Below are 27,938 nucleotides of genomic sequence, written 5' to 3' on the forward strand. Positions count from 1 at the left end.
TGCGACGTGTTTTCACAGGCGGAGGCAGATCAAAGAAATGCACTTTGTGCTTGGAATGGCAGCTGGGGGAAATCTGTAGCAGCTCTTGGATCCTGTGAGAGTACGTTCCACAGCTTTGCCCTGGCCTCAGCAATGGTGCAAAGGGCAGTTAGGGGCCGGGTTCACGGGTGCCCCGTGCAGCGTTCTCTTTCCTTGCACTAGGCAGGGGTGCAAAGGGCAGTCAGGGGCCGGGTTCACAGGTGCCCCGTTCTCTTTCCTTGCACTAGGCAGGGGTGCAAAGGGCAGTCAGGGGCTGGGTTCACGGGTGCCCCGTGCAGCGTTCTCTTTCCTTGCACTAGGCAGGGGTGCAAAGGGCAGTCAGGGGCCGGGTTCACGGGTGCCCCGTGCAGCGTTCTCTTTCCTTGCACTAGGCAGGGGTGCAAAGGGCAGTCAGGGGCCGGGTTCACGGGTGCCCCGTGCAGCGTTCTCTTTCCTTGCACTAGGCAGGGGTGCAAAGGGCAGTCAGGGGCCGGGTTCACGGGTGCCCCGTGCAGCGTTCTCTTTCCTTGCACTAGGCAGGGGTGCAAAGGGCAGTCAGGGGCCGGGTTCACAGGTGCCCCGTTCTCTTTCCTTGCACTAGGCAGGGGTGCAAAGGGCAGTCAGGGGCCGGGTTCACGGGTGCCCCGTGCAGCGTTCTCTTTCCTTGCACTAGGCAGGGGTGCAAAGGGCAGTCAGGGGCCGGGTTCACGGGTGCCCCGTGCAGCGTTCTCTTTCCTTGCACTAGGCAGGGGTGCAAAGGGCAGTCAGGGGCTGGGTTCACGGGTGCCCCGTGCAGCGTTCTCTTTCCTTGCACTAGGCAGGGGTGCAAAGGGCAGTCAGGGGCCGGGTTCACGGGTGCCCCGTTCTCTTTCCTTGCACTAGGCAGGGGTGCAAAGGGCAGTCAGGGGCTGGGTTCACGGGTGCCCCGTGCAATTCCAGCTGCAAGCATCCAACAGCTCCCGGGGTGCTCTAGCCCCGCTGCTGTTGTATCTGTGTAAAGCCACCCTCAGCTGAAGCCGTTTAGCAGCAACAAAACCAGCAGCCGTCGGCGCCCACCCCTCTCCCCGCCCCACTCCTGACAGGCCGCAGCGGGCCCGTGCGGGGCAGGCCGCCTGCGGGGCATTCTTGGGCCCTGAGTTATGGGCAGCGCGGTGCACGGCGGGAGCTGCAGTCTCCGAGCCTCTCGTCCGCCGCTGAAGAGCGCGCGCTTCCTCCCTGCGCGGGACTACAACTCCCAGCAGCCCCTGCGCGCGCCCCCGTCTGTGGCGCGCTCGGCGCCCTGGGAGCGGTAGTTCGTTTCCCTCGGCTGCCCCCTAGGGGGAGAACGGCGGGCAAGGTGGCAAATAAACTACGCCTCCCGTGATGCCCCGCGCCGCCGTGGTGTGCGGCCGAGGCCTGCGGCCTGCGAGGCGGCGGCAGGAGCTGCCTGGGCAGGGAAGATGGCGGCGTCGGGCTCCGGGGCCGGGGCCGGGGCCGGGCCGGGTTCCTCGGCCGGCGCCTCCAACCCCCGCAAGTTCAGCGAGAAGATCGCGCTGCAGAAGCAGCGGCAGGCGGAGGAGACGGCGGCCTTCGAGGAGGTGATGATGGAGATCGGCTCCACGCGGGTGAGCAGGCCGGGCCGGGCCGGGGCCGGGGGGCGCGGGAGCCCCGGGGTCGCTCCGCAGGTCACGGGGCGGGAGGTGGGGCCGGGGGGGTGTCCCCGCGCCCGTCCCCGCCCCGTTAGGTCAGCCGGCGGGGAGGGGGCCCGAGAGTGGGGCAGGGAGCGGGGCAGGCCGGGGGAGGGGGCTGAGCTGCGTGGGGGGGGCCCGAGAGTGGGGCAGGGAGCGGGGCAGGCCGGGGGGGGGGGGCTGAGCTGCGTGGGGGGGGCGGGGAGCGGGGCTGGCCGGGAGGGGAGGCGGGGAGGGGGCCCGAGAGTGGGGCAGGGAGCGGGGCAGGCCGGGGGAGGGGGCTGAGCTGCGTGGGGGGGGCGGGGAGGGGGCCCGAGAGTGGGGCAGGGAGCGGGGCAGGCCGGGGGGGGGGGCTGAGCTGCGTGGGGGGGGCGGGGAGCGGGGCTGGCCGGGAGGGGAGGCGGGGAGGGGGCCCGAGAGTGGGGCAGGGAGCGGGGCAGGCCGGGGGAGGGGGCTGAGCTGCGTGGGGGGGCTCGAGAGTGGGGCAGGCCGGGGGAGGGGGCTGAGCTGCGTGGGGGGGGCGGGGAGCGGGGCTGGCCGGGGAGGGGAGGCGGGGAGGGGGCCTGAGAGTGGGGCAGGGAGCGGGGCAGGCCGGGGGAGGGGGCTGAGCTGCGTGGGGGGGGGCGCGGGGAGCGGGGCTGGCCGGGGAGGGGGCGTGGGGGGGCCCCGCAGTGCGAGGCAGCAGCCGAGGGAGGGGCACGTTGGCTCTTGTGGGGGCTGAGGGGGGGCTGGTGTCTCGCCAGCCCCTGGGATCTGGCTGGGCTGCCGGGTCGGGGTGTCGTCCCCGCCGGGGACCCCGGGGCAAGGCCTGGTCTCTGCTGGAAGGGGCTGACAGGTTGTCGTGGGTGGCGGCTGGTTTTCCATTGCCGCGGGGGGCCTAGCAGGGGTTCTTCCTGTGTGTGGGGCTGGGGTGGCCGGCCCTGTGGTTGGGAACGTGGCCTGCAGCCCCAGCAGCTCAGCCCACGCCGGCTCGCCTCAGGAGTGCCACGAAACGGGAACGTGGTTTCCAAGCCTGAAACCGTGAGAGCAGCGTGGGTCATAGGAAACATGCCGGACTGAGCCATCCTGCGGCAGCTTCGTGGTTGGGATGGCTTTTGCTCACTGCCGTCTCCTGTTCTCTGCCCCGAAAGCTTTAGGCTGAATCCCAGGCAACCCTTCCCGGCCGTACCTGCTTGCACCCTGCCGTAGTCTCCCACGAGGAGCAGAGTGGTGGAAGCTGCATCCCTAGAGAGGCTTAAAATTAGACTGGGTAAAGCATGAGAAAATGTCATGTAGAGAACAAATCTGCTCTGGCCAGAGGGGCTGGCCTGGGTGTGATCTGGGAAATGGGACCAGGGAGGTCCCCTCCAGAGCAGCCAGCCCTCCCTGTGGGATGTCAGAGGCTCGGGACCGACCCTTCCAATCAGTGCTATGTCCAAAGCTTTCAGAAAAGGCTCTGAAGTGGCTAAGAGTAAAGCCAGGCCCTGAGCCCTCGGTAGGGTGATGTTTCGGGCTGGGCTTGGAGGCAGAGCAGGAGGGGCAGTGCCGTGCCTCCACTGACTTGGCTCCGGGTGCAGGAGAAGCCTTCCGCCAGCAGCGAGGGAGACAGGTTCCCATTTTCCTTTACACAGCCCCCCACGAAGTCAATGGGGATGCATGAACATTGCCAAACCTGGGATCTGGCCAGCAGCTGGCTGCCTGAGTCTCTGGTTCTACTGTCCCGGGCTGCAGCCTAGGAGAATGCCATCAACTCATAGGGACATACGATGCTCCAACCAGATTGTCTCCCTCAGCAGCTCTTCTGAGGAGGACGAGTGGGGGGCAGGCACATGGCGGACAGGTGTTTGCACCTGCAATTTGCAATACAAGACCTGAGAGATCCAGGGGGGCCTTTCCAGGTGGCGGGAGCTGCAGAGGATCTCACTCATGGCAGTGAAGGGACAGGGAGAGGCTGGCATTAGGCAGTGGGGAAGCCAGCTCCAGTAGGCGGGTGGGATCTGAAAAGGAGCGGGAAGGGGGGGTTTGAACAGGCTCCTGAACGGGGAGCATGTGGGCTTGAGTGAGGCTGCAGTGAGATGATCAAACCTGGGAGAGGAGTTCTGAGTGAGTTGCACTCCAGGGACTCGGGAGGTCTTAGGGGGGTTTCAGCCCTCCTGGGGAGCGGAGGTGGGGCTGGGGCAGCCACAGTGCAGGCCACATGGTGGTAGAAAGAAGATGCCTCACGGGGCGTCCGTCACCAGGGTCACTGCTCCAAGGCCGGGCGTAATGCAGTTCCTGAGCCAGCTTCTTGGGTCCAGGCAGCGATTTGTCCCTCTGTATGCTGAGCCCAGCGCTCCCTGATGGGCCAAGTGAGCCCTGCCCCCAGACATGCAGCTAAGAAATTAACAAGTGGGATGTCAACTTGCCTGGCGTTTTCAGACCCGTTTGGCTTGTGCTGGAACGCTTTAAGGGAAAAGCCGAGCCATCGCATCACTGCTAAGCGTGGTCCTGGCTGAGAGACTCCAGAGCCGTGTTTGCATAGTAAACAGCTGGTTAATGTACAGCAGAGCTGGGGGACCTGGGCAGAACCACCCTCCCTGCGATCCATGCCCTGCAGTGCTGCCCGGTGAGCCCAGAACTGGTTGGTCGGGAAACGGGTGAGAGAGCCAGGGCTGGCTCGTGGCTCAGGCAGTGCCTTCCGACGTTCCCTCAGGCATCAGGCGTTCCTCCGGGCTGCCCTGCGCTGGCTGAGGACAAGGGGCTGTGTGGGCAGCAGAAGCACAGGGCAGCTAGAGGAGGACTGGCAAGGAGCGTGGCAGGAGTCAGGGCTCTGCTGACTACGTAGTTTGGGATGCTACCTTGGAGCATGTGCTGTAGGGACCAGTCCTGCCCTGTCTCTGCATGTTAGGAACCTGATCCCTGGGAGCCCCTTCCCGCCTCCTGCTGGGCAGTGCTGGGGAGAGGTGCCAGGTGTGCAGCCCTGGAGGGTTCCCAGATCAGGTGCGCTGTGTGGAGTGGCAGCTTCCCGTACCCCAGCCTCGCTCTCAGCCCCCCACCTGCGGGTGCAGAGGGGAGTTCCGTCTGCAGGGCCTCGACCGAGCTGCTGGATGCTGGCTCCTGTCACGAGCTGTCAAACCCCTCTGGGGCCGTGTTCGGTGCCCGTCTGTGGCTGTGGTGTTGGCACTATCTGTAGTGCCCTGTGCGGGGCCTTTGTCTCACTGCTGGTTTCTTCCAGACTAGCTGGCGCTGTCCTCTCCAGAGGGCCTGGTCGGGATCTGTGGCCCTGTGCTGAGATGGGGGAGTCATAGCTCCGGTGTCTGGGTGGGGAGTGGACCAGCTGTAGGGGTCAGGAAGGAGCCAGCACAGCAGCATCCCATGTCCCCGGGCCCTACCTGTTCAGAAAGGGCTCAGCTGAAGATGTGCAGAGCCCCTGGGGCTGAGCGTGCTTTCTCCTGCCAGGGGCCCTGACACTGGGAAATGGAGCTGAAATCCTGAGCCCGTAACCCAGGCAGGCTCGGAGCCCTAATCCCAGAGCGCTGCAGAGACAGCTGGTGACCAAATCTCCCTTTTTCCTGGGATCTGGATTTTGCTGGTTTTAAGCTCAGGAATTTACGATCGGGGGGCTTCGTTGCTGCCGGGGTTTCTGACCTGCTCTGCTCTGTCAGCTCTTCAGCCAGGGCCGGGGGTCTGATGAGCGAACTGGCATTCGTGGCTCTGCTGCTACCGTGGGCGGCCTTGTCCCCCAGCAGACCTCACGGCCAAGGTGCTAGCTGTTGGAGTTGTGTGTGAGAATTGGCCTTTGGGGGGGTGACCTGAGACAGGCTGACAGTCAGTTCTGCAGTGGAACCCCATGGCCCGGACTCTGGCGCTTGTTGGTGGTACTGGGCACGTGGTGGTGCCGGGGGGAATCTCTGCCTCCCAGTTCTGTGGGGCTGAGATGGAATTTCACCGATCCCTGCCAGGGAGAGGATGGGGGTTTCGGGGTCTGGGTCGGTTTCTAGCTGACGTGTCCCCCTCACAGATGCCCGCTTCGCTTCAGATTCCAACTCGTGGCCTCTTTGCTGGCAGTCTCGGCCTTTCTGCCCTGAGCATGGGGGCTGTCTGGCCAGGAGAGGGCTGTGTCCTTGTGGAGCCTGCTCTGCCCGCCACTCCTACCCCAGCTGGCTCCCTGACTTGGCCCCCTCCCTCACCAGGGTGCAGCGTGGCAGCCCCCTGTGCCAGGGCCGCGAGGTGGTTGAGGCCTGCACTGCTGGCTGCCCTGAATCGAGCTCGGTGCTGGTTCCCTGCAGGTGCCCATTTCTCTCCTGCCCCTGGGGACAGGGCATGAGCTGCTTCCTGGGCACCGGTGAGTCATATTCACAGACCAGAGCTCGACAAGCACTGTGGGCACCAGGCTTGCTGGGCTTTTGGGACCCTGCTCAGGGCAGATGTGTCCCTAGAGATCCTTTGTCTCCTCTCATCCCCGGAACATGCTCTCTGCTTCCTCTCCCAGGGCAGCCCCCGCGGAGCTCTCCCAGGGCAGCAGCATGACGCGCCAACCTTTAGCCGTGGGGACTGCGGGGCGGGGAGTTGGCCCATGGCTTGGCAGCAGGATCCTGACTCTCTGGAGCTTGTCCTGGAAGTGGCAGTTGGGCCGTTGCCCAGCGTGTGGGTTGCAGCGGTGATCTTCCTGCTCCTCATGTCACGAGAAGGATGAGGAAGTCTGGGTCTCTCCTGGCAGGTGTGTCCCCGGCCCCCAGCGGGAAGGGCTGAGAGGGCAGCGGGGTGGGCACCGTGCCAGGCCTGGGCCGGAAGAGAAGCTTCCAGGTCCCATATAGGGGGCACCCTGCCCTTCCGGCTCTGGCCTGGCCTGGGCTGAGCACTGCCCTGGTCCTCTTCACCGGAGGGAGGGTAGTGCCCTGCACCCCTTGTCTGAACCCCTAGGCGGGGAAGGGGGATGCTCGGAGCTGGGCTAGTGACCTGGGTTGCCGATGCCAATGGCTGGCCTATCTTGGGAACCCAGCCTGGCTGAGCCGTAGCACTTGGGGGGCCAGGTGTCTTTAGAGATGATGATAAAATATCCCCATGTGCTCCCAAGGAGCTGGCTGTCTCCGGGTCCCTATGACGGCCCGGCCTGGCCTGCAGCCCCACCGGGGCTGAAGCCAAGATGCCTCAGTGCACTCGCAGCTGAAGGGCCGGCAACAGAGACGTGTGCCAGCCCGGCTGCTTCATCTGCTGACGGCTGGAGCCAGAAGTTTCCTCTCCAGCCCCTCTGCCTGCCCTTCTCACCAGTGCCTTCCTCGTGCTCACTCCGCTGCCGGCTCCTCTGCCCGCCCTTCCCACCAGCACCTGCCTCGTGCCCGCTGCGCTGCCGGCCCCTCTGCCCGCCCTTCCCACCAGCGCCTGGCTCATGAGCCCGGAGCCTTGATTGTTTAGGCACCTCCCCAGAGCTGCCCATGCTGAGCCAAGGAGCTGGCAGGTCTGTGCTGGGTCTGTGTGCCCCTGGGGGTTGCTGGGGGGCTGTCCCCAGGGCGTGGGATCTTGTGCTTTGCTCCCGTCACACGACCTCGTTGGGATGGCTCCGGATCCCGGCTCTAGATCATTATTTCTGAGCTGGTCCTAGGCAATGGTGATATGAATCTGACGTCCGCCCAGGATTCGTCCCCGTGTGTGACTGCGTCTCGTCTCCAGTTCCCTGGCAGAGAGGAGACTCTGTGCTCTCCAGCCTCATGCCCTTCGCAAGCCTGAGCATCCTGTGCCGCGGATCACTTGCACCCGGCTCGCAGCCCTCTCCCAGTCTGGGCCTGGCCGTGCCCCTCTCTGCAGCAAGGCTGGGGCTGGAGCAGCTGCTCCATGTGCGAACAGAATGTTGGGACTCATTAAGAAAGTGAGAGAATAGGACAGAAAAGATCATGTTGCCTCTGTCTGAATCCACGGTACACCCATGTCCTGAATACTGCGTGCAGATGTGGTCGCCTCTTCTCAAAAAAGATACACTGGAATTGGAAAAAGTTCAGAAAAGGGCAACAAAAATGATTAGGGGTCTGGAACGGCTGCCGTATGAGGAGAGATTAATGAGACTGGGAGTTTTTGCTTGGCAAAGAGACGACTAAGGGCGGATATGATTGAGGTCTATAAAATCATGACTGGTGTGGAGAAAGTAAATAAGGAAGTGTTATTTACTCCTCATAACACAAGAACTAGGGGTTGCCCAATGAAATTAATGGGCAGCAGGTTTAAAATAAATAAAAGGAAGTATTTCTTCACACATTGCTGAGTCAACCTGTGGAACTCCTTGCCAGAGGATGTTGTGAAGGCCAAGACTATAAAAGGGTTCAAAAAAGAACTAGATACATTCATGGAGGATAGATCCATCGATGGCTATTGGCCAGGATGGGCAAGGATGGGGTCCCTAGCCGCTGTTTGCCAGAAGCTGGGAGTGGCCGACAGGGGATGGATCACTCAGTGATGACCTGTTCTGTTCAGTCCCTCTGGGGCACCTGGCATTGGCCGCTGTTGGAAGACGGGACCCTGGGCTAGATGGACCTTTGGTCTGACCCCGTCTGACCGTTCTGATGTCCCAGGGGGCCCCTCACCCGGCGAGGACGGCCCAGTGCAGCTGATGCCAAGTTTATTATTGGGGAGCCCGTGTCTCCTTCCCCAGGAGGTCACTGCAGCTCCTGGCTCATCCAGAGGGGGTGCTGTGGAGCTGGGCAAGCTGTGAAGTGGGGGGTGCGCCGTGCCCCTCCACCCCAGACTTTCTCTGGCTGGGCCAAGCTTCATTCCTGGTCTGTCCCAGGGCCCTCCGCATCTGTTCCAGATGCTGGGCAGAAGCAGGCTGGGCTGGTCCCTGTGTCCGCGTATCTGACTCCAGCCTGGCGGGCTGGTTCCCAGTGGGAGTTGGCTCGCTAATGAGAGCTCTGCAGCCCTGCCTTCCCTACGATGGGCATGGGAAACATGCCCATGGTTCTGCTCTGGAGCCTGCCTGGGAGCTGAACTCACTGCACTGGTGGTCGTGGCCTTAGCCCCATGCCCCCGGGGTGGGGGAGGCAGGCAGGCACTGCCCCTGGCTGCTGGCAGATGCTTCCTCTCCTTGCCATGCCAGCAGCGAGAGGGCTGGGGAGGTTGGCCCCCAGCATGTGGCTTGCGGATCTGAGCAGCTGCCCCAGCGGGGGGCTCTCAGGGCGGCAGCCTCAAGCTGCCACTTGGGGCTTCCATTCTCGTTGCCTGTCCAGCGGGTGCCTCTCTACCTGGGCATCCACTGCCGAGCGTGCTGTGGCTTCTGAACCTCCATGCCAGCTTGTGCTGCTCCGCACCGCGGGCACAGGAACTTCCTCTGGGCTTCCCCCTCCCCGGGGCTGCTCGCACCCTGCTATCTCCAGCCTGCAGTTTTGCAATAACAGCCTCTCCTGCCAGACTTCCCCTCCTTCCCCCGCCCTTGATTTTGGGCTTCCCCAGAGTGCTGCAGCGCTGGGAGCCGGCCTGGGCCTGGAAGCCTCAGGCCAGAGAGGGAATGTGGACACTGGCTCTGGGCCAGTGCTTGGCGTGAACTGTCCAGCCACCCATTGCAGTCAGCTGGCGACTGCTGGGCAGGTGACTCGTGTTGCAGGGGTGCTCTGAGTCGCTGGAATGTGTTTGCCCGGGCCTGGGATGGGTCCCAAGTGTGGGGATCTGACCCAGCTTCGGACGTGCGGCTGGATTGGGGTGTTTGGCGCCCAGGCACGCAGGTGTCTTGGTGCCTATCGTTTGTTTCCTGTCAATTACTGATGGAGGAGCGGCCTTCACTTTTACCCCAGGATTGTGTTTACTTTGCTGAGGAACCTTGTGAGGGACTTTCTGAAAGTCCAATTCACTATAACCACCGATCCCCTTGTCCACATGCTTTCTCGGCCCAAGTTTTCTAATAGTGCCGAGGCATGATTTCCCTTCACAGACGCCGGGTGGACTCTTCCCCGGCTGTGCAGCTACGTCTCTGATAACTTCTTCACAACAGTTTCAACCAGTTTCTCTGGTGCGGAGTGAGGCTCGCTGGCCTGTCATTGCCAGGATCGTGTCTGGAGCCTGTTCTGTTCGCTACCCTCCAGTCACTGGTGCAGAGGGTCCGGTCCCAGCCTCTGGCAGTTGGAGGGTTAGGGGCACACAGAGATGCGCCCACCAGGACGGCAGAGGAGTGGGGGTTAAGGAGCCGTGAGAGCGGGATGTTCCCAGCTATAGCTCCGAATTGGCTGACAGGCATGAGGTGCTCAGGATGGGCTGGAAAAGCTAGCTGGGGGCTGTGTGTGGAGGGCTGGGCCAATCAGGACACTCAGCGCCCCCCTGATAACAGCATAGTCTAGTGGCAAGAACAGGGCCTGGGGGTCCTAGCTCCGAGAGGCCCAGGGATTAGATACATAGTCCTAGCTTTGCTGCTGGCAGACACGTTGCTCCAGCCCTTGGAGTGTCCCTGACTGTAAAGGGGCTTTGCCCTCCTTCTCCTGGGGGCTGCCCAGCCGGCTCTGACACTGCCTCATCTCTCTCTGGTCCAGTTGCAGGCTCAGAAGCTGCGTCTGGCTCACAGCCGGGGACCCTACTACAGCGGCTCGCTGCCCAACGTCAACCAGATCGGGAGCAGTGTCTCCGAATTCCAGGTAACAGGCCCAGAAGCCCTGCGACAGCTCCCCCAGCGGGCACAGGCCGGCTCCACGCCCCTCCCCAATCGGTAGGGTCCTGTCCTATCGCTTTGGAGCGACCCCACGCGGCTATGGGGCTCATGGGAGCAAAGGGTCCTGGGAAAACCCAGGGGAGCGTCAACACAGGGCAGCATGCATGATGCTCTGCTTGGGATACCAGGCACTGAGTGGGAGAGGAAGGCTGGGTAATGCTGGTTCTCCATCATGCACAGGCTTCAACCAAGCCCTCTTGAGTGGGCTGGGAAGAAACCCCCCTTCCTTGGGGCGCCCGCATCTGCAAGGCTACATGTGTGGAGTCTCTTCACCTGCTGGCTGCAGGGCCCTGGTTCTGAGTGCTCCACAGTGCATGGGAGTCGGGGGGGCGTGCGCTGGGGCCGGTCGCCGGTGGTTGTGGGGGCAGGTGGGACAGCGGAGCCGGGCCAGCACTGCAGGGTTGTAAACCCCAGCCCCCGTCGCGCTCTGGCTCTCCTCGACATGCCCCCGGGGAAGGTCCGAGCGAATGCCCTTGTGTCTCTGCAGGGCCCCTTGCATTCGCCTCTGGACTCTGCGCGCAGCACCCGGCACCATGGCCTGGTGGAGCGGGTGCAGCGAGACCCCCGGCGGATGATGTCTCCTCTGCGCCGATACGTGCGCCAGATATCCTTTAGCAGCGCTGCTGCCTGCTCTGTGGGACAGCGCCCGCGGCTCCTGGGTGCAGGGGCCCAGAGCGCTCGGCTCGGTGTGGCTAGAGAGCATTAACCTCTCGGTGGGGCTGCTTTGTGGCTGTTATGATCACACGTGCCCTGCCACTCTGCTTCTTTATGGGCACTCTTGGCTTGGTCCTTAACTCTTTGCTCACATCGACAGCTCTCCCTACAGCCCGGCCTACCTGTCGCCTCCCCCTGAGCCCAGCTGGAGAAGGTAACTCGCCTCCCCGCCCCCCGGGGCGGCCATCGACGCAGGAGCAACCCTGTTGGGTCACGGGGCTGCCAGGTCTTTACCCCTTCCCCCAGCCCACAGGGTCCCTGGCCCTGGGATACCAGCTGCAGCTGAAGAGTCGCTGATGAAATCTCCTTTGCAGAACCCGGCTAGTGCCCAAACTCCTGGGTCGCTGGCTGCAGGCTTCCTGCTCCCTGCTGGTGTCTCATGGTCTCTTCAGCCAGGCAGAGAGGGGCTAGTGGGAGGGAGCGACTGAGGCTGACACAACACGTGGGGCTGTTGAATGCACAGAGTAAAACCAGGAAGCTGGGGCTGATTTCGCTCCTGTTCAGTAATCTCAGGAGTTACCTGCCATGACCCTGGGTACCGCGATCCATCCCCTTAAGCTCCCACCGGAGCCAGCTGCCTGGGCGCCCTCTGTGACTGGACGGGGCTGGGGGTCCCCTCGCTCCTGAGCGGACCTCGTGATCTCTGGGCGTAGAGTTTCTAGAGGGCTGCTCAGGCCGGAGCTTCCTGCAGCAGCAGGGGGAGGGACGGCTGGGCTGGGCCTGGCCCAATAGGCCCTTTCTGTGGAAGGGACCAGGCCCCCTTGTTTGCCAGCCAGTGGCAGTCCCAGCATGTGTCCTCTGGAATCCCGGAGGGGCTGGGAGAGCCCTGCCAGGCGTGGGGCCGTGGGGAGTGGCCTGGTCCTTCGCTGGGCACTCAGCAAGGCTAGTCAGGGAGAAGCTCCAGCTGAGGGCGAGAGGCATCCAGCTGGCCGAGGGGCTGCAACTCAGCAGGGACCTTCCAGGGCTCTCCCAGGGGCTTGGAGCTTGGTGTCTGTGACACACCAAGGGCTGGCCGGAGCCAGGATCAGATGCAGAACAGCAGATCCTTGGGCTGCTCTCTGGCTGGGTGTGAATGGCTTCGGGACAGAGCCAGTGTTTTGGCCTTGGGGAGCCTGCCACAGCTGCCAGTGTCCGCTTTGCAGGTGGGCCCCGCCCAGGCTGCACCGGCGACTTGCCAGGAGCCCCCAGGAGCCCATGATCTGTAGATAATGGAGCTGTTTGCAGCCCCAAGTCCCAGCGGACAGTGCTCCTGTGTGGCCCAGGCTGCGGGATGCCACATTATCTGCTGGGTCTTGTCTCCCTGCTGGAGGGGATTAGTTAACTCTGCTCCTCGTACTTTGGCCACCTCGATCTGCTTCTCTGTTGATCCATCTAGAGGGCAGGTGCCGGGGCATCTTCCCCGGGAAGCCCTGGTGTCCCAGTACCAGCGGGTGGCTGCCATCCCGGGCGATGGCCAGGCAGAGCCACTCCCCTCTCCTGGGCCAGACTGGTCACTGGTTCCCTGGAGAGGAAGGGAGCTTCCACATGTACCTGGTCCCCTCCCCTGTTCCATCAGTGGCGCAGGTCAGGGGCTTTCGTGCTGCTTGTTTGTCCTGCAGGAGCAGGTGCGTAGGGGAGACGGTTTGTCTTGGGTTCCTGGGCTTGGTGCCCTTTATACCCCTGAGATCCCACTGGTGGAGACGGCACATCACTTGGGGGCTGCCTGGGAGACTGGCAGGTGCAGAGCTGTGCGGGGTCCTCCCAGCTCTGCTGCTGAGCCCGTTCCCCAGCTCCCCAGCAGCCTGCGCCGCTTCTGGCGGAGCAGCCTGCATGGCCCACGGTCAGCCGGAGAGCAGCTCTGGGCACTTCGCATCCAGGCTGCAGGTGGCCCCAAGTCCCGCAGGAGGCGGGTGGGGGTGGCATAAGGTCCCAGGGGCTGGATGGCTTGTGGGGCTGGTGCGGGATAAATCTGGGGGGTTCTGTGTGTCTCTGGACGCGCGTGATGTGCAGACGTGGGGCTCACCTGTGCTTGCACTGGTGGAGGACAGATCTGCGTGTGCCGCTTCCCTCCCAGAGCCTGGCTCGGCCCCCAGCCTCACAGCCAGGGGCCAGTCCCCCCTCTCCCTGGGTTGCCAGAACCTTTCCAAGGTGGAGGGACCAGCATTTCCAAAGGCAGCTGTGGTTTGGCCTAAACCCCTCTAGCAGGCTGGTTGCAGATCGCCCCGGGGGGCAGCTGCCAGGATGCTTCCCGCTGGCATGTCTCCTGGTTAAACACTGGCTGTGCCAGGGGACACAAAGGAGGCCTCAAAGCCTGGAACTGCTCCTGAGAGGGGTTGTTCCCTTTGGCCACGGCCTCCCTTGCAAGGGGCCAGGCTGTGCAGAAAAGACAGTGGGTCAGGGGCAGACAGTTGGACCTTGTGGGGAACAGCCCAGGGGCCTGTCAGCAGCTCCATGCTGGGGCTTGTGCTGCCTATGTCCGGAGGCCTCGTGAGCCCTGGGGCCCAAAGTGCCTTCTGGGACTACAGCCGTCCGGGGCTCTCTCCAGGGACCGGCCCAGACTGACTGTTTCTCTGGTGAAGGCTGTGCAGCCCCCTCAGGAGTGGCACCGAGGCTGCCCGTGCTTGTTCCAGCCAGCGCTGAGAGCCAGGCCCCATGAGGGTGAAACCCCCTGAGCCCAGAGGGTTAGGGAGGGTTTCGGATCACCCTCCAACGGCCAGATATCTGGGGGTGCCTGCTCTGTTGGGGGGCATGGGCATGGGGTGCCCCAGCCAAGGTTTGCCATGTGTGCAGCAGATCCAGCCCCAAGTCCGCAGGAGCATCTGGCGCCAGGGCCCCTGGATGCCACCTGCACCCAAAAGAGCTGACTGAGGCAGGAATCTCTGGCCTAGGGGAGTTAGGTGCGGAGCTCCCAGCAGTGCTCCCAGCTCTGCAGTGGGACGTGTGCCCAGCACTGGTCCAGCTCCCTTTGGCACGTGCTGGCCCTGCCCATTGAATTGTGCAACCCAGGGACTGCTCGGGCAAACGCCCAGTGCCTCGTGGGTGCCCGGAGGGGGTGTGGCAGCAGGAGGTGCTGCACCGAGGGTCATTCCCCCCTGCACACAGAGCAGCTTGGACTCCTCCCCCCCACCTTCCTAATGCCCTGGCTCGGGGTTGCCACTCGCTGCGCATCCCGCTGCTAACTCCCCCCTGGCTTGAGCCTTTCCCTCTCTGCTCTGTTGCATTCAGTCCTTTCTCTGCTGGTCACCTGACACCCCTCTACTGCACCTCACTCAGCACCTGCCCCCCTTCATGGACCGCGGGAGGAGGGGCAGCTCCTGGCATAGAAGCTTTTGGCTCCCCTCAGGATTGGCAGTACACGGGGAGCCTCTGGACCAGGAGCCCCCGGCTCCCAGGCCAGGTTCAATGTAACTGTCTGTGGGGTGGCGCCAGGCCATTCCCCCTGCCGAGGTCCCTTCTGCTGCTACGCTGCGGGGCCCAATGGTGGTGGGTTCTGGGCATGTCACAATCCAGCCCAGGGGAGACCCCTTAGTGCCCCCATGGGGGGACTCTCCAGGGGCAGGGCACTGTTCATGCTTTGCAGAGAGCTCAGCGCTGCCCAGGGGAGAGCAGTGGGGGTGGCGCTACTGGGCCACCTGCCCAAGGAGGGCATGCGGCCGCCCACCCAGCCCCATGGGGCTGACGCTTGGGGCCCTTTGGCAGCTTTGCATGAAGCTGTTTCAGGCTCCCTCTCTTCTGAACGGGAGCTGCCATGGTCCTTGGAGGGCGGGGCTGCTTGGCTGGCGCTGCCTTGTTAGGGTGTGTCTGAGAGGAGGCTGCCATGGGGCACTCTTAGGTCAGCCGTGCCCCCTGGCACAGCGTTGCATGGCTCCCTGGCCATGTCCTCCCATCTGGGCCCCAGAGCTCCAGGCTGCCTCCTCCCCCACTTGCAGCTGGTACCTTGCCCTGCTGCCCGCCTGCGTTACTAACCCTTCCCCGCTGCCCGGGTGGGGCCCTGTGCCCATTCCCTGCCCCTCAAAGTAACCTGCTGTTTTTCGTTACAAAGGACCATGCCCTGGGGTAACTTTCCCATGGAGAAAGGACACTTGTTTAGGCTGCCGTCGGCTCTCAACAGGTGAATGGTTTTTGATTCCGTTCTCTCTCTCTCCCTCTCTATGCCCGAGCCGTCCGATGCCGCAGCCCCCAGGGGGCTGGGCAGGTGCTGATGGCCCCTGGCCCAATGGCCAGTGTCCAGTGGGGTCGGGGGGGATCTTGACCCCCTCCCCCCCCCCCCGATTGGTGACTGGGATGCTCAGGCTGGGGTGGCTCAGTGGAGCTGCAGTGATTTACACCAGCTGAGGATTTGGCCCATGTCCCATTGCCCTCCATAGCTTGGTTCTCGGGTTCATGTGACCATCCCACCTGGGCTGTCGGGGATCACGGTGGGTTCAGTAGCCCACTGAGGGGCCAGTGGCCGGGGCGCTTGTGCCAGGTGTCTGTTGCCAAGGGGGCAGGGGGCTCGCGAACGGCTCTCTGGGCTCAGGGCAGTGCCCTCTGTGAGATTCTACTGGGTTCGCAAGCCCAGCTGTGCCCCTTTAAAGACACGGAGCTATCTAGTAACAGGGCTCATGCGTCCCTGGCCTTTCTGCCCCTCTGAGCATGGGTGCGAGCCTGTTGGGCAGGGAGGGCGGGCACGCTGGGCCTGACGCAGCACACAGCCCAGACAGTGACGGGTCAGCCCGCTCAGTGCCCCAGCCAGGTCTTGCTGGCCATGCTGCTCAGAGGGGATGGAGCAGCTGTTGGGGTGGGGGGGAGCCTTCTGCTGGCTCCTCTCTAGTGCAGACCCTGGGGGCCCAGTGCCTATTCATGGGCTTAGGAGAAATGAATCGGCCCAGCCTCCCTAGACCTCTCAACCAGCACCCAGTGCCCCCTGGTAGCAGTGTCAGCAGGGAGTGAGTGGGCCCCAGAGCCCCGGGTCTGTCCCTTGGGCGCAAGGGGGCTGGGGGCCATGTCCTGGGGTGGAGCCTGCACTACGGAGCCAGCACCTGTCACGAGCCTGGAACTGCCAGGGGAGACCCAGCCCTCGGCAGGAGAAGAGGATTCCTGCTGGCCGTGGCCACCTCCGGCTGGGGCGTAGGGGCTATCAGCAGTGCAGCACTGCAGAGGCCCTGACCCAGCTGGTCCTGTTACAGCAGGTTAATGGCTCGTGTGCTGCCCCAGGGCAGTTAAACTCTCCTGCCGGGCGTCCTGTTTCCTGAGCAGGCAGAAGTGCCAGCTTGGGCCTGCAGCCCGGCCTTTTCAAGGGCTGCAGTTACGAAACCCTCTGCAGGCCGCGTTGCCCAACCCCCATGGAGCAACAGGCTGCAACGTGCTGCCAAAGCCCCGGCCCCTGGTGCAGCCTGCTGGCGTGGCTGGCAAGGAGATGCACTCTGCACCCTCGCCTGGCAGAGCCGGGGTGGGCAAGGGGCTGGGCCCCCCTCCCAGCTCCTCTCCCCTGCCACCTGGTGACTGGGCCTGGTGGGAACTGGCAGCTGAGGCCCTGCTCCTCCTGCAAGTGCCTGGCTAGCTGGGTGCGAGCTCTGCCAGGGCGAGCCTGGAGGAGGCTGCAGCTCCAGGGGCCTTCTGCAGCGGCTGGAATCCTGCAAGTGTCGGGCAGGCTGGCCTTGGGGAGCTGCCTCCCCCACCAGGCCCTGGGTGGGAGGAATGGGCCAGTTAGTGGCCTTGGGCGCCCCAGGGGCTGGGGAGAAGGAAACCGTCACCGGCCCAAGGGGGAGTTTGGCACAGGCAGCGAGAGCTGAAGGCAGCCTGCCCTGCCCCCAGCTAATTGGCCCCTGCCCTGCCAGTACTCTGTGCCCCCCATGCCCACCTGGTCTGGTCTGCCCCCCAACCGCCCTACTCCAGGCTGATCTGTGCCCACCTGGTCTGCGCTGCCCCCCCCCCCCCCGCTCCAGGCTGATCTGTGCCCCCCCGCACCCATCTGATCTGCCCTGTGCACCCCCAGTCTGCTCCAGGCTGTTCTGTGCCCCCCACCCCCGGTCCGCCCTGTATCTGCTCCAGGCTGATCCATGCCCCCTGCCCCCAGCTGGTCTGCCCTGCCCCTCTACTGCCCTGCTCCAGGCTGATCTGTGCCCCCCGCCCCAAGCTGGTCTGTGCCCCCTGTGCCCCACCCACCATCTGCTCCAGGCTGATCTGCCCCTGGCTGATCAGGCCTTGCCCTTCCCCAGCTTGGTGCAGCTGCCCTGAGGTCACAGCAGGGCAGGCTCCAGCCTGGGCCTTTCCTAGCCATCCTTGAGGAGGTGCTAGGTATGGTGGGGTAACAATTAGCCTCTGTGCTACTGGGGCTTTCCCCTGAATGGGTCCAAGGGTGCTGTACAGCCCCTGCCCCTTTGCTCCTGAGCTGCTACCATCCCGGGCTGTTTAGGACAGGAAATGAAGGGGGGACTGAGGGAGCCCAGCCGCCCTGTCCTGGGGCCCCGCTTTGGGGGACTGGCTCAGTGCCCAGGCGCAGCCAGATGGCTCCCCCAGGCGCCGTGCGTGGGCTCAGCATTGGTCCCCAGCGTGCACCGTGTGCTGGGAGCAGGGACAACTTCCCCATTCGTGCTCCTGGGGTGCCGCCGTGGGGCTCAGTGCTGCCGTCTCGCCTAGGGCAGGGTTTCGTTCCTGTGGAGGCTGTGCCCTGGTGGGAGGAAGGCCTGGCCCTTGGGGGCTGTGAGGAGTGGGAGAGACTTTCCTACCTGGGAGCAGGCTGGGCCCCTCAGCTGAACAGTATCCCCCTTGTGTGTCGTTAGCTGGAGTAGCCTTCCAGTGCCCCCAGGCTGACTCATTAGGAAGACAATGCGTGCGTCTCCCTGGGGCCTCGGGGAGCCCCTTCTCTGCAGCACATGCTTTGTGCCACCCCAGGAAAAACGGCTTCAGGATGAGTCCTTGTGTGCACAGCGCCTCCCCCAACAGATCCTTCGCTTCGCAGCCACCTCTGGGCTGGAGCAAACCCCCCTCTGCTGGGAAGGGCCAAGGGTGGCCCTTGTCCTGAGGAAGGGTCTGGGTCCTTTGGTGGGGACTTGACAGCTGCCTCTAGAAACGAGCAGAGATGTCCCCTCCTGTTCCAGCTCACAGCCCCACCGCCTGGCCTTTCCCCCAAGGGACGGCGAGCAGAACATTGCAGTACCCTAGAGTTTCCTTAAAGCTTAGCTGGGCCAGGGCAGCTGCTGGCTCGGGAAGGGGTTCCCCCAGGGCTGTTCCCCTGTAGATACCTGTTGTGATTCACTGAAAACAGTCCCCTGCCCTGTGCTGTCCCATCCCCGTTGTCCCAGTGGGGGTTTCCTCCCTCAGGGATCCCCACGCAGTCTGAGCTCCAAGGGCTCCCACATCATCCCACCAGACTGCTCTCTTGAGAAAGACCCAGCAAGCCTCAAGAAGCAGGAGGCGGCTTTTGACACCGAGAGCCAGACAGCTTCCTGCTGAGCGCGTGCAGGGAGGGGCGCGTGGATTCCCCAGGCGGGAGGGTTCCTGCTGCAGCAGGCATGCTGGCAGCTCACGCTCCTCCCAGGATGCACCAGCCTTGTTGGGCCCTGTCTCTGCCCAGGGGGGTCTGACTGGGGCCTTGTCTTTTGCCATTAGAACAAATTCGGATTCGGCGCTTCACACGAGCGTGATGAACCCCAGCCCGCAGGACATGTACTTGGGCCCCTCGCAGGGTGTCCCCCCTCCCAATCGCAGGAGCGGTGAGTAGCACCCCAGCCCTGCTCCCTTGGCTACTGCAGCAGGCGCATGTCTTGGCTCCCTGCCTCTCCCTGCCCTCCTTTCCCAGCCTCTTGCTGCTGCTTTGTACCCTGGACCATGTGCAGGCCGGCTGAGTCTTGGGGTAGCCCAGGAGCCAGCTGTGATCGCCGGGCCGCCTGGTACGATTGGTGCCCTGGGGCGCCAGCCTGACGGCAGGTGGATACTCTTTGCTGCTGGCTCCCACAGGCCAGGAAAGCTGCAGACTTCCCCACCTCGTTGTATCTGCCAGGTCCATCTCCTAGCCTGGTCCGAGAACGGTTGTACCATGTCCCCCCATAGGCATGTCTAGCTCAGCACCCCCTTTCCTGCTGCACCGCGTCACCCCAAACGTTCATCCTCACCTTCCTTCCACAATGGCTCGCCTGTCAGGCAGCTGGTCCGAGCTCTGCTACTTGGTGCCCTGCCTCTTGCAGTGCCCAGCTGGTCGGGTCTCCTGCCTTCTCTCCCCAGGAGTGTGGCTGGGCGTTGGATCGCATGGGAGGTCCCCGGCAAACCTCTCTGTCTTGCAGAGCTGCCCTCATCCCCCTGCTCCTAGCTAACCATGTCACCATTCCTCTTTCAGGTTTTCTGGACGGGGACGTGGACAGTAAAGGTAATAGCTTAGTGGTTTGAGCATTGGCCTGCTAAACCCAGGGTTGTGAGTTCAATCCTTGAGGGGGCCATTTAGGGATCTGGGGCAAAAATTGGGGACTGGTCCTGCTTTGAGCAGGGGGTTGGACTAGATGACCTCCTGAGGTCCCTTCCAACTCTGATATTCTATGATTCTATGAAATATCCCATCCCTGCTCACCTCGCCTGGCAGTCACAGTGGGGCATGGAGAGAGGTCTGATCCCAGCCCACGGGAGGGGGGCAGTGCTCCTGGCCCCTGCAGGGCTGGGAGCTTTAGGGTTGCCAGGGGAGGGTGGCACATGCTGCTTCATTGCCAGGGGCAGCAAAGGAGAGCTGGTGAGTGAGTGAAACTGCATCATATCGCCTATGGGGCCTGCAGGCCTGACAGAACTACAGTTCCCAGTGTGCACTGCTTCATTCAGGATGGAGCATTGCATGCTGGGACCCGTAGTCTCTTGGGCCCATTGCCCTCTTAATGCCAGGCATGACTACTGTTTAAGAACACTCCCAGTCACCAGGGTTTGGCAGAGCTGGGTGCTGGGCTGGCCCCCTCTGCAGAAGGCTCACCCCTGCCCTTCTCCCCTTGCCAGTGTTTCTTTTCCAAGTGCCTCCCATCGAGGAGAACTTCCTGGATGACAACAAGCACCTACTGAAGCCCTGGGACACCAAGAAGGTGGGTGTGGGAGTCCTGGGGAGGGACGGCGCTGCTCTTGGGGGAGTCCAGGGGGGATGCCCCAGTGGGTCCCTGGTACTAGTGAGGGGTATGTGGCGGTGGGAGGGCTCCCCGCGGGGCGGGGCTGGGCCTGTATGATGGGGTGGGAGGTCCCGGGGTGGGGAGTGGGGCCGTGCCGCTCCCAGTGCCCGCACAGTTCATCTTGGCTGGTGCTGCGGGTGCCTGCCTCTGGCGTCCGGAGTGTTGCAATGTGTGTTCACCTCTCTCCTGGCCAGAAACTGCCGGCCACCTGTGCTGGTCGGGGGGCGGGGTGAGGGCGGCGGGAGGTGAATGCCCTGCCCAGGCTCACCCCCACTCTCTGTCTCTGATTTCCTAGCTCTCATCGTCCTCGGCCAGGCCCAGGTCCTGCGAAGTCCCCGGAATCCAGTAAGTCCCGTGCCCGGGTGTGTGATGGTGCCATTGTAGTCCTGCTGCAGAGATCTCCCAGCACCTCGCACGTTGCTCGGCCCCTCGGGGCAGAGTCTGGGGGTTCTCGTCTCCCTTTCACCTGTGGGGGGGAAACTGAGGCACAGGGACTTGCCCAAAGCAACAGAAGTGAGTCCATGGCGGAGCAGGGAACAGAACTAGGAGTCTTGCCTCCCAGTCCTCTGTTCGCTCACTAGGCCACACTCCCTCCCGGAGCTGGGCCCAGAATCCAGGAGTCCTGATTCCCAGTCCCCATCTCTGACTCTGGGTGCTCGGGAGCGTCGTCTTTGCTGAGCAGTGTCTCTCTTTCTTTCAGTATCTTTCCGTCCCCCGATCAGCCTGCCAACGTCCCACTCATCCCCACCGCCCTGAACACAGGCGGTTCCCTCCCCGACCTCACCAGCCTGCACTTCCCCTCCCCACTGCCCACCCCCCTGGACCCCGACGAGTCGAACTACCCCAGCCTGAGCGGAGGGAGCAGCACCGGTAACCTGGCCAACACCATGACGCACCTGGGCATCAGCAGCGGCATGGGACTTGGGACGGGCTACGGCTCCGCAGGTGAGGGCTCCGGGCTGCTGCCTGGCCTCCTGGCAGAGGCACAGCAGTCGTGCTGCCCAGAAGAGGAGTCAACCTGTGGCCGTGTGGGCAAGGGCTGCATAGGACTCCTGCTGGGCTCCTTCCTCCTCAGAGCCCAGTGCTGAGGATGGGACATCAGCCGGGCCGCCCAGGCCCATGGGACTTAGCCAGGGCTGAGTTTGCCCCTCAGTCTCCGCTTGGCCAAGGGTGGTGGGTGTCTCGGATCCCCGCGGAGCAGTGCTGGGGGGATGAGCAGGCCCCGGGGGTCCCTGAGCATGTGCTCGGAGGGAGCTGCTGGTGCTGGGAGGTCGGGGGGGATTGGGGCTGCAGCCTGGATGTTACTGAGCAGCTGCAGCGGGGTCTGGTGATTCTGCACCTCCAGCAAGCTCCTGCCTTGCCCCTGTCCCAGGTGGGGACGGAGAATGGGCTGAGCTGGGCTCCTTCCCCTGCAGCATCTGGACACACAAGAGCCTCTCAGGTCATTTCAGCGTCAGGGTTAGCAGGACAAGAGCTGGGGCATCGTATGAGGGAAGAGCTGAGCCCCCCTCATGGTACGCTCGCCCCCAGGATCCCCAGTGCTTGCCCTGCAGAAGGGAGCTGTCAGGTGAGCAGGACCCGTGCAGCCCAGCCGGAGCTGCGTCCCTCGAGCCAGGCGCCCGCTGGAGGGGGTCTTGGGCCACGATCCGATTCCATTGCTGGGTTTGTTTGTTTCTGTTGCCGTCTCCATCGTTTTGGTCTCCCCCCCCTTCCATCCCGCCCAGGGGGCGGAGCCTCGTCTCGTGCTGATTGCCATGGGTAACGGTGGTGTCTCTTTTTTTTTTGTCCCCACAGGACTTACCTCACCTATGCAGAGCTCCCTGAGTAACCCCGCCCTGCAGTCCTCGCTTAGCAATCCCAACCTGCAGGCCTCCCTGCGCTCCCAGTCGCTGCAGTCCTCCCTTAGCAACCCCTCCCTGCAGTCCTCCCAGAGCAGCTCCTCCATCCCCTCCTCCATGAGCAACCAGTCCCTGCCCTCCTCCCTCAGCACCCCCTCGCTCCCCTCCTCCCTCAGCACCCCCTCGCTCCCCTCCTCCCTCAGCAGCCAGTCCATGCAGTCCTCGCCCAGCAACCCCAGCCTGCAGGCCAGCTTTAGCAGCTCCTCCTACTCCCCCCTGGTGCAGGCGTCCATTAACACGTCGCCCCGCCGAAGGGCCCCGCTCAGCCCCCTCACCCTCCCAATGGGCGGCGACTCGAGAAGGCAGCACCCCAAACAGTTCTCACCAACAATGTCACCCACATTGTCCTCCATCACCCAGGTATGCATGATCCATCATCATGGGCTGCCCTCGCCTCTTTCAGTTCCTCCTGTTGTCCTGTTTTTGCCATCCTCATCTCAGTGGGAGGCTGGGAGCCGTAGGGCAGGGAGCTGGCGCCAGGCGATGCCCCGGCCCCTCGCGGGTCCCTGCTCCATGGGGTGCTCGGAGAAGTCGGAGATGATTGTGTGAATTCATCAGATCATTGTGTGAATTCATTCATAGGGCTGGGCTGGGTGCTGCACAGATGGTCCGCGGTCGACAGACAAGTCAGAGGGTGGGGAAAGGGAAGCCTTGTTCTCCCTAGTCACAGCCTGGGAACCAAGGCCCAGAGAGATGCACTGACCAGCCCAGGGAGCTGGGAGCAGGACCCTCCTGTCCCGAATCCCAGCTCTTCCACTGGCCCTGTGGGCCTGAGGTAGTCTCCAGCTGGCTTGAAGGGAGCCAGTCTAGCTGGGAGCCAGTCTGGAGGGTCTCGGTCCTAGGGCACAGCAACCCCCCTGTCGGGCCAAGCCGTGCAGGGAGGCAGCCCCAGGGGCCTGAGCGTGCTCTGGGACAGGGCCCTCAGCTGGGGCGGGGCCGGGAATCGGGGAAGCCGCAGCTGCTTGGGGCGCGGAAGATTCAACATGGTGCTGGGTGTGAAGGCTTCTCTGGTTGCTGCCCCCTGCTCCTGAGGCAGACGGGGGCCGGCACGCTCTCCCCAGCCACAGGCGCTAGCAGTAGGGCGACGGCTGGGCTGCGCCCCAGGAACCAGGCTTCTGCGGGCTGTGGGGGGGTGCACAGAACTCGGCTCCAGCTGGGCCCTGGGGCAGCATGGCCTCCTGCTGCTGCCAGGCTGGGGAGTAGCACGGTGCCCTGGGGACGGGGTAGAAATACCCTGCAGTGGGGTTGGAGGTAGGGGGGGTCTCCCTCTGCACGTGGATCTAAGCACAGACCTCCCCACAGAGGGAAGTGGCAGGGGTTGATGGGATCCAGGGACCTCGATCCTTGTGTCCCTGGAGATTGGTCTCGGCTAGGGCGTTCTTAATTCTGCCTCTCCTGAGCTTCCTCCCCCGAGTCTTGCCGGGATGGTCTGATGCCCCAAGCGAACGCACTTCTAGGCAGGGGAGGGAAACGGATGCATTTCCCTCCCCTGCCCACCCACAGATGGCTGGCCAGAAAAGTGAAGCCCGGATTATCTGTCAGGTGCAGGGGGTGTATTTGCACAATTAGCCGGTGGAACTCTCTGCCACAGGATCTCATTGAGTCCCAAGATATAAGGGGGTAGACCTATCCAAGGACCTTGAGAACATCCCTAGTCCTGGTGGAGGGTAGGGAACAAGAGGAAGGCTCAGCACCCTCCTGGTTGGGCCTCGAACAGACAGGCCTGGGGCTCCTTCACCTCAGAAGGGTCCCTGAAGCAGCTGGTGCTGATGACTCAGGGACAGGAGAGTGGGCCAGCATCTCGCTCCAGAGGTGGGGGCCGGGTGGTGTCTTGCAAATAGCCTTGCAGTTTAGAAGGAGTGGGACCCCTGGGCCTGATCCCTGCCAGCCTTGGTGCCTGGCTGTAACCCTTGCCGTGCTGCGTGTTTGCAGGGCGTGCCATTGGACACCAGCAAGCTGCCAGCCGACCAGAGGCTCCCGCCATACCCCTACAACCAGCCCGGCCTGCTCGTGCAATCCCAGCAGCCCCTGCAGCAAACTCAGAAGCCCCAGCACCAGACGCAGCCAGCCCGGCAGCAGCAGCCCAGCGCGCCCACGCAGCGGCCGTACCTCTCGGAGTACCAGCATAATTCCTCACTACAGCAGCAGCTTGGCCAGCCGCTGGGCGACTTCAGTGTGGGCAGTGTGAGTCCCAGCGTGCACTGAGTCTGCGGGGGGCCCTGGCTCCTGCCCCTGGGGCGATAGGAGCAGAGACTCTCAGGGGGCTGGGGATGCTCCCGCCAGACGGGCTCCTTCCACGTCACCAGTAACGTAGCCGTTGAGCTGCCCAGGCCTAGCCCACCCCACACCAGCTGTGTTTGGGCCACGCTCCTGGAGTGGCTGCTGATGCCAGCCTGGTTCCCGGCCCTCCAGGCTGCTTCTGGAGTTCTCTCTTTGCCATCTCTAGGCTGCTTTCCCCCAGTCTCTGGCCTTGCCCCCCAGTCAGTGCTGGGATCTCTGGGAGCCATGTTCTGAGCGCCCACCCTGCCCATGACTAGCCTGCGGGGCTCCTGGGGGGAGAGGTTGGTGGCACCATCTCCAGCTCATGGCAAGGGAGGTGGAGTCAGGGTGAGGCAGGACTGGCATGCACCAGCGGGGGGCACAGGCCGTGGGAGCAGGGCAGCCCCCTCTGCAGGTTTGGGATTTCTGTCACACCTGCTGCCGCCCCCCACCGCAGGCGATTCCTCACCTGTGGCCGCAGACGCCGAGGGGTAGAGGAGGCTGCCGGGTTGATTGGTCCCTGCAGCGCGTTCCTCTAAATCAGTCTCCAACCTTTTTACACGCAAGATCACTTTTTGAATTTAAGGGCAACCCAGGATCTACCCCGCCCCTTCCCTGAGACCCTGCCCCTTCCCCAAAGCCCTGCCCCATTCACTCCACACCCCCCAGCCCCCATCACTCGCTCTCCCCACCCTCACTCACTTTCACTAGGCTGGAGTAGGGGGTTAGGGTTTGGGAGGGGGTGCGAGCTCTGGGCTGGAGTCGAGGGCTTTGCAGTGTGGGAGGGGGTTCTGGGCTGAGCCTGGGGCAGTGTTGGAGTGCAGGAGGGGGCGGGGGGTGCAAGCTCTGGGAGGGAGTTTGGGTGCAGAAGGGGGCTGGGGCAGAGTGTTGGGGTGCAAGGGAGGTACAGGGTGCTGGCTCCGGGAGGGGAGTCAGGGCTGGGGCTTGGGGTGAAGGAGGGGGTATGGGGTGCTGGCTCTGGGAGGGGGCTCAGGGCTGGGGCTTGGGGTGCAGGAAGGAGTTTGGGGTGCTGGCTCTGGGAGGAGGCTCAGGGCTGGGGCTTGGGGTGCAGGAAGGAGTTTGGGGTGCTGGCTCTGGGAGGGGGCTCAGGGCTGGGGCTTGGGGTGCAGGAAGGAGTTTGGGGTGCTGGCTCCGGGAGGGGGCTCAGGGCTGGGGCTTGGGGTGCAGGAAGGAGTTTGGGGTGCTGGCTCCGGGAGGGGGCTCAGGGCTGGGGCTTGGGGTGCGGCCTTTTGCCGGGCAGCACTTATCTCCAGTGGCTCCTGGCTGGTGGTGGAGTGTGGCTGCCGCTAAGGCAGGCTCCCTGCCTACCCCAGCCCCATGCCGCTCCTGGCAGGGGCCAGCGTGCCCCTGTGACCCCTGTAGGGGGCGGGCAACGTGTGGCTCTGCACGCTGCCCCTCTCTGCAAGCACTGGGCCAATTCTCTGCAAGCATTCCCGGCCAATGGGAGCTGCGGAGGTGGTGCTTGCAGGCAGGAGCAGCACTGGGAGGGAGACGCCCGCCCTCCACCTGCAGGGCTGTGTTGGCCACTTCCGGGGGCGGCGTGGGGCTGGGGCAGGCAGGGAGCCTGTCTCAGTGGCAGCCCCACTGTGCCGCCGGAGATCGCGATCGACTGGGAGATGCTCTAGGATCGACCCGTCGGTCACCACTGCTCTGAGACGTTCTCCTTTTGGCCCAGGAATCCTGGCTCCCAGTGCCGTCTCTGCCCACGGAGCGGCTGCCGGGGCCCTTCTCCTGGGCGAGTCACTGAGTCCCCCGCCTCGTCTCTCCCTGCAGTTAGAGCAGTTCAGCATGGGCGAGAGCCCCCCGGGCAGCTTCCCGCTCAACCACAACGCCTTCCCCGAGGACCTGGGTGCCTTAAACTACCACTCGGCAGAGAGCCTGGGCTTCTCGGCCAGCGGCAGCAGCTTCCACGAGCCCCATCTCCTCAGCCGGCAGAACCTGAGCAACTGCAGCCGCCATGGGCCCATCCCCAACATCGTCCTCACAGGTGCGTGGGTGCGGGAGCGCGCTGCCCTGCCCTGCCTCCAGCGTGTCGCAGGCGCTGGGCCTGGGCTGGGGTGCACCCCGGCTCAGGGGCTGGGCACTGTCCCCTCCGGACCACCAAGCGCTGTGGGGCCCCCTGGCACCGTGCGGATTGCGCGGTGGAGCGAGTTTGCTGGGTCTCAGCCCAGTTTGCGGGGGGACGGGCGCCCCCGGCCCAAAGACTATCCCGGCTGGCCTCCGGTCAGCAGCCAGTAGCAGGGCCACGCACAGCATGGGTCATGGAGGCCAGGCCCCCCTTACGTGGTTCCTCCAGGGCTGGGCTGAGGTTCCTGGGCAGTGGGTAGGAGGAGTTCGCCCTGCTAGTGGAATGCTGCTGGGAGCCAGCTGGGAGGGTGGCTGTGCTTTGCAGAAGGAAAACTGCTCCCACTTCCCAGGGCCCCCCAGGATGCTAGGCCCCCCCCGCCGGCAGGATGGGCTCTCCTGGCTGCCCCACCACCACACACCGTCCTGCCCTGGGTCTGACCCTTCCTCTCCAACCCCAGGGGACTCCCCGCCCGGCATCTCCAAGGAGATTGCGTCGGCGCTGGCCGGGGTCCCCGGCTTCGAGGTGGACACGTCCCTGGGCCTGGAGGAGGATCTCAAGATCGAGCCCCTCACCCTGGACGGCCTGAGCATGCTGAGCGACCCCTACGCCCTCCTGACGGACCCCGCGGTGGAGGACTCCTTCCGGACGGACCGGCTGCAGTGAGGGGACCCGCCCTGGGCAGGCAGCAGAGGAGTGTGGGGGAGGAGAGAACAGACTTCGAGCATTGCAAACAAGCCTGACTTCCAGGGACAGGCCGCCAGCCCTGGCCCTGGTGCTGCGCCCACCCTCGCTGCCCGTTCTACATGAAACTTCCCAGGGCCAAGAGCACTGAGCAGCTGGGCCCAGGCGCTAGGAGTCCGCCAAGAATCACTCGAAGCCTGGCCAGTGCCAGCCTCTGCTCCCAGCAGCAACCCCTTGCCCTGCACTGGGAGGTGGCCAGGGCTCTCCGCCCGCTAAGCAGGGGAGAATGTGGGGTCCTCTAGCTCTGGGCCAGAGGTCCAGGGGACCTCTACTTCTGTGAAGGATGGAGTCTGCATCCAGGGACCTCGACCCTCCAACTAGATGAGGGGTGGTGATGAATCCAGTGTCCCCGTGCCGGAGGGAGTGGGCCTGTGGTGGAGGAGTCCAGGGTCCCCTAACCCCACGGCCAGGGTTGCGGTGAGCATGGGGCTCTGTGCCCCCAGCTTCCAGGCGACAGTCTGTCCACATGCTGGCATGGCTGCGTGTGCAGCCCTGGGCTGGCCATGTATGTAACTGTTCTGTTAGCTAGTGACCTGAGCCCCAACGCTCCGGGCATGGGGTTTGGGTTTGGGGTTTGTTTTTGCTAATCATAATGTTTAAAGACAAAATTTATCCCCCCGTCTTTCCCCGCTGAGCTGTGTGTACCCCGTCCCCTGCTGAGCCGTGTACGGGGGGCCCTACCCGGGGGCGGGGGAGGACAGGGCTATGTATAAAGCACTTGTAACTTTGAATCCTTGTCTGTTGTGAGGTCACGTCCTGCGTCTGTGTTTGGGGGGACCCTGGGGAGGGGGGGAGCAGATGCCGTGGGGCTGAGGG

General features: G+C 63.9%; 1 protein-coding gene across 4 annotated transcripts; it reads left to right on the forward strand.

Annotated features, from left to right (window-relative positions):
• Window positions 1–1,410: 1,410 nt before the first annotated feature.
• CRTC2 (CREB regulated transcription coactivator 2) lies at window positions 1,411–27,853 on the forward strand. 4 transcript variants are annotated; one of them, XM_075123066.1, is made up of 14 exons: window positions 1,411–1,622; window positions 10,148–10,249; window positions 10,811–10,927; window positions 11,130–11,191; window positions 15,059–15,127; window positions 18,610–18,713; window positions 19,334–19,363; window positions 19,972–20,054; window positions 20,431–20,480; window positions 20,836–21,080; window positions 21,930–22,393; window positions 23,966–24,217; window positions 26,087–26,300; window positions 26,839–27,853. In XM_075123066.1, exons 1-14 carry the CDS (start codon window positions 1,458–1,460, stop codon window positions 27,042–27,044), a joined length of 2,163 nt encoding a protein of 720 aa, XP_074979167.1. In that variant the 5' UTR covers window positions 1,411–1,457; the 3' UTR covers window positions 27,045–27,853. The 4 variants fall into 4 exon arrangements, with proteins under 4 accessions (XP_074979167.1, XP_074979168.1, XP_074979169.1 ...); XM_075123067.1 differs by having other exon boundaries at window positions 10,154–10,249; XM_075123069.1 differs by lacking the exon at window positions 1,411–1,622 and adding an exon at window positions 6,150–6,363.
• Window positions 27,854–27,938: the final 85 nt, after the last annotated feature.

This window comes from Caretta caretta, chromosome 24 (genome assembly GCF_965140235.1).
Source record: "Caretta caretta isolate rCarCar2 chromosome 24, rCarCar1.hap1, whole genome shotgun sequence".
Taxonomy (NCBI): Eukaryota; Metazoa; Chordata; order Testudines; family Cheloniidae; genus Caretta; species Caretta caretta.